We start from the raw sequence: 1,703 nt of genomic DNA, 5'->3' as shown, positions 1-1,703 counted from the left end.
CGGGATAATATTATGGAGTTATCAGAAGTGTTTACATGGAGACTCAGTGTTAATGATTCTAGAGTTAGACTAGATCCTGACACTCAATTAGTAAGACTTGACAATCGAGATGGTAAGTCATTTGTCACAATATGAGATAACTTGTTTGTTTTCTAGTTTTCAGTATTGGGTTTAGAGAACTATATGTTACTATAAGAGAAGGAGAAGTTGCCTCATTAACTATAAAGCAGATAGGAGATGAGACTGGTGGTCTAGACATTGGAGGCTTTCCAGAGAATCGTTTGAGTCAAATTCGATTGAGATACGTATCTGGGACTGCTACAATTGGTTAGTATTAGCACAATGTGTTGGTTTTAATATTAATAATTACAGATAGTGATTTCTCTCTTAATACTACTGTGCCAAGATTGACCTACAGAGCCAATAATACACTGAATGATGTTCCATTTCAGCCTATCACTAGTATTGATGATAATATCATTGAGGGAGATGAAACAATAAGAGTCATCATATTACCTGGTGGTGATAACGTTGTACAAATATTGAGAGACTGGCAGACAGCTACTATCACCATTATTGATGATGACTGTAAGTTATACATAGTAATTGAGAAAAGACATGACAATATTTATTTTTTCATTGCATAGCTGGTGTGCTGTCATTAGAAAGAGCAACATATGATGTAATTGAGAATGAAGGAACTGTAGAAATATGTGCTGTACTAACTGGAGGAGCATTATCTGAAAATACAACAATAGACATAAGACCTAGAGATGGCACTGCACAATTCAGGAGTAAATTTTAATATTACTATTAGATCTAATTACAGATTGTTTTCTTTTAACTATTAGGTGACTATAGTACTCGTAGAATTCGTTCAATATTACCTGCATTTACAAACAGGACATGTGGTAGATTTGATATTATCAATGATACCATTAGAGAGCCACTGTCTGAGAACTTCACCATAGCAATAAGTAATATTTTTCCAGAAAATAGTGAATTAATGATAAACCCGACTCCATCATTCATCAGAATACAAGATGATGATCGTTAGTATAATCATTTATAAAACTTTGTGTTTATTATTTACCTTGCAGAGGCTGAAGTAAGGTTTGCTATGGGTCAAGCTACATTCTCTGAAGGAGGAGGAAATCAATCAATCACTGTCATACTAGATGGAGCACAATTGACTCAAGCACAAACCATGGAAATTTACATTGATGATGGAACTAGCAGTATGTTTATAATATATATTACATTATATATCATTTGTATAATGAAATAGATGGAATATCACTTGGTAATATCACATTCGGTACTAATGTTATAACACAGAATAGGAGCATCAGTTTTCCAGTAGTTGATAATAGCATTGCACTGGAACCTGATAAACATTATCTACTAAGATTAAGGAACATTGGTAATATAGGTTTAGGTAACCCAGGAACAATGAATGTGACTGTAGTGGATGATGATGGTAAGTAGAGAGATTGATGAACATTGTGCAAATGGTTTGTTTTCTAGATGTTACTGTGAGTTTTGCGCAATCATCTTACAGTTATAGTGAAAGTCATGGAACTGTTAGTAATATTCAGGTCCAACTAAACAATCCGATTGCTCAAGATCTGTCTGTCAACATTGGAGGAGGTGAGATGAATCAATATTGTAGCTTATTGAATTACTTAGCAATATTTAATATC

General features: G+C 33.7%; 1 protein-coding gene across 1 annotated transcript in view; it reads left to right on the top strand.

Annotated features, from left to right (window-relative positions):
• Positions 1 to 6: 6 nt before the first annotated feature.
• The window catches only part of LOC109587885 (uncharacterized), a 5,739-nt gene continuing 4,042 nt past the window's right edge, over positions 7 to 1,703 (top strand). The window contains exons 1-8 of the mRNA XM_020004104.1: positions 7 to 112; positions 157 to 327; positions 373 to 588; positions 648 to 794; positions 852 to 1,052; positions 1,101 to 1,238; positions 1,289 to 1,480; positions 1,528 to 1,650. Of these exons, the coding sequence (XP_019859663.1) occupies positions 13 to 112; positions 157 to 327; positions 373 to 588; positions 648 to 794; positions 852 to 1,052; positions 1,101 to 1,238; positions 1,289 to 1,480; positions 1,528 to 1,650 (1,288 nt within the window). The 5' untranslated portion in view covers positions 7 to 12. The remainder of the gene's footprint in view (positions 113 to 156; positions 328 to 372; positions 589 to 647; positions 795 to 851; positions 1,053 to 1,100; positions 1,239 to 1,288; positions 1,481 to 1,527; positions 1,651 to 1,703) is intronic.

This window comes from Amphimedon queenslandica, unplaced genomic scaffold, assembly GCF_000090795.2.
Source record: "Amphimedon queenslandica unplaced genomic scaffold, v1.1 AMPQUscaffold_12404, whole genome shotgun sequence".
Classification (NCBI taxonomy): domain Eukaryota; kingdom Metazoa; phylum Porifera; class Demospongiae; order Haplosclerida; family Niphatidae; genus Amphimedon; species Amphimedon queenslandica.
This window is presented reverse-complemented; position numbering and strand designations above follow the sequence as displayed.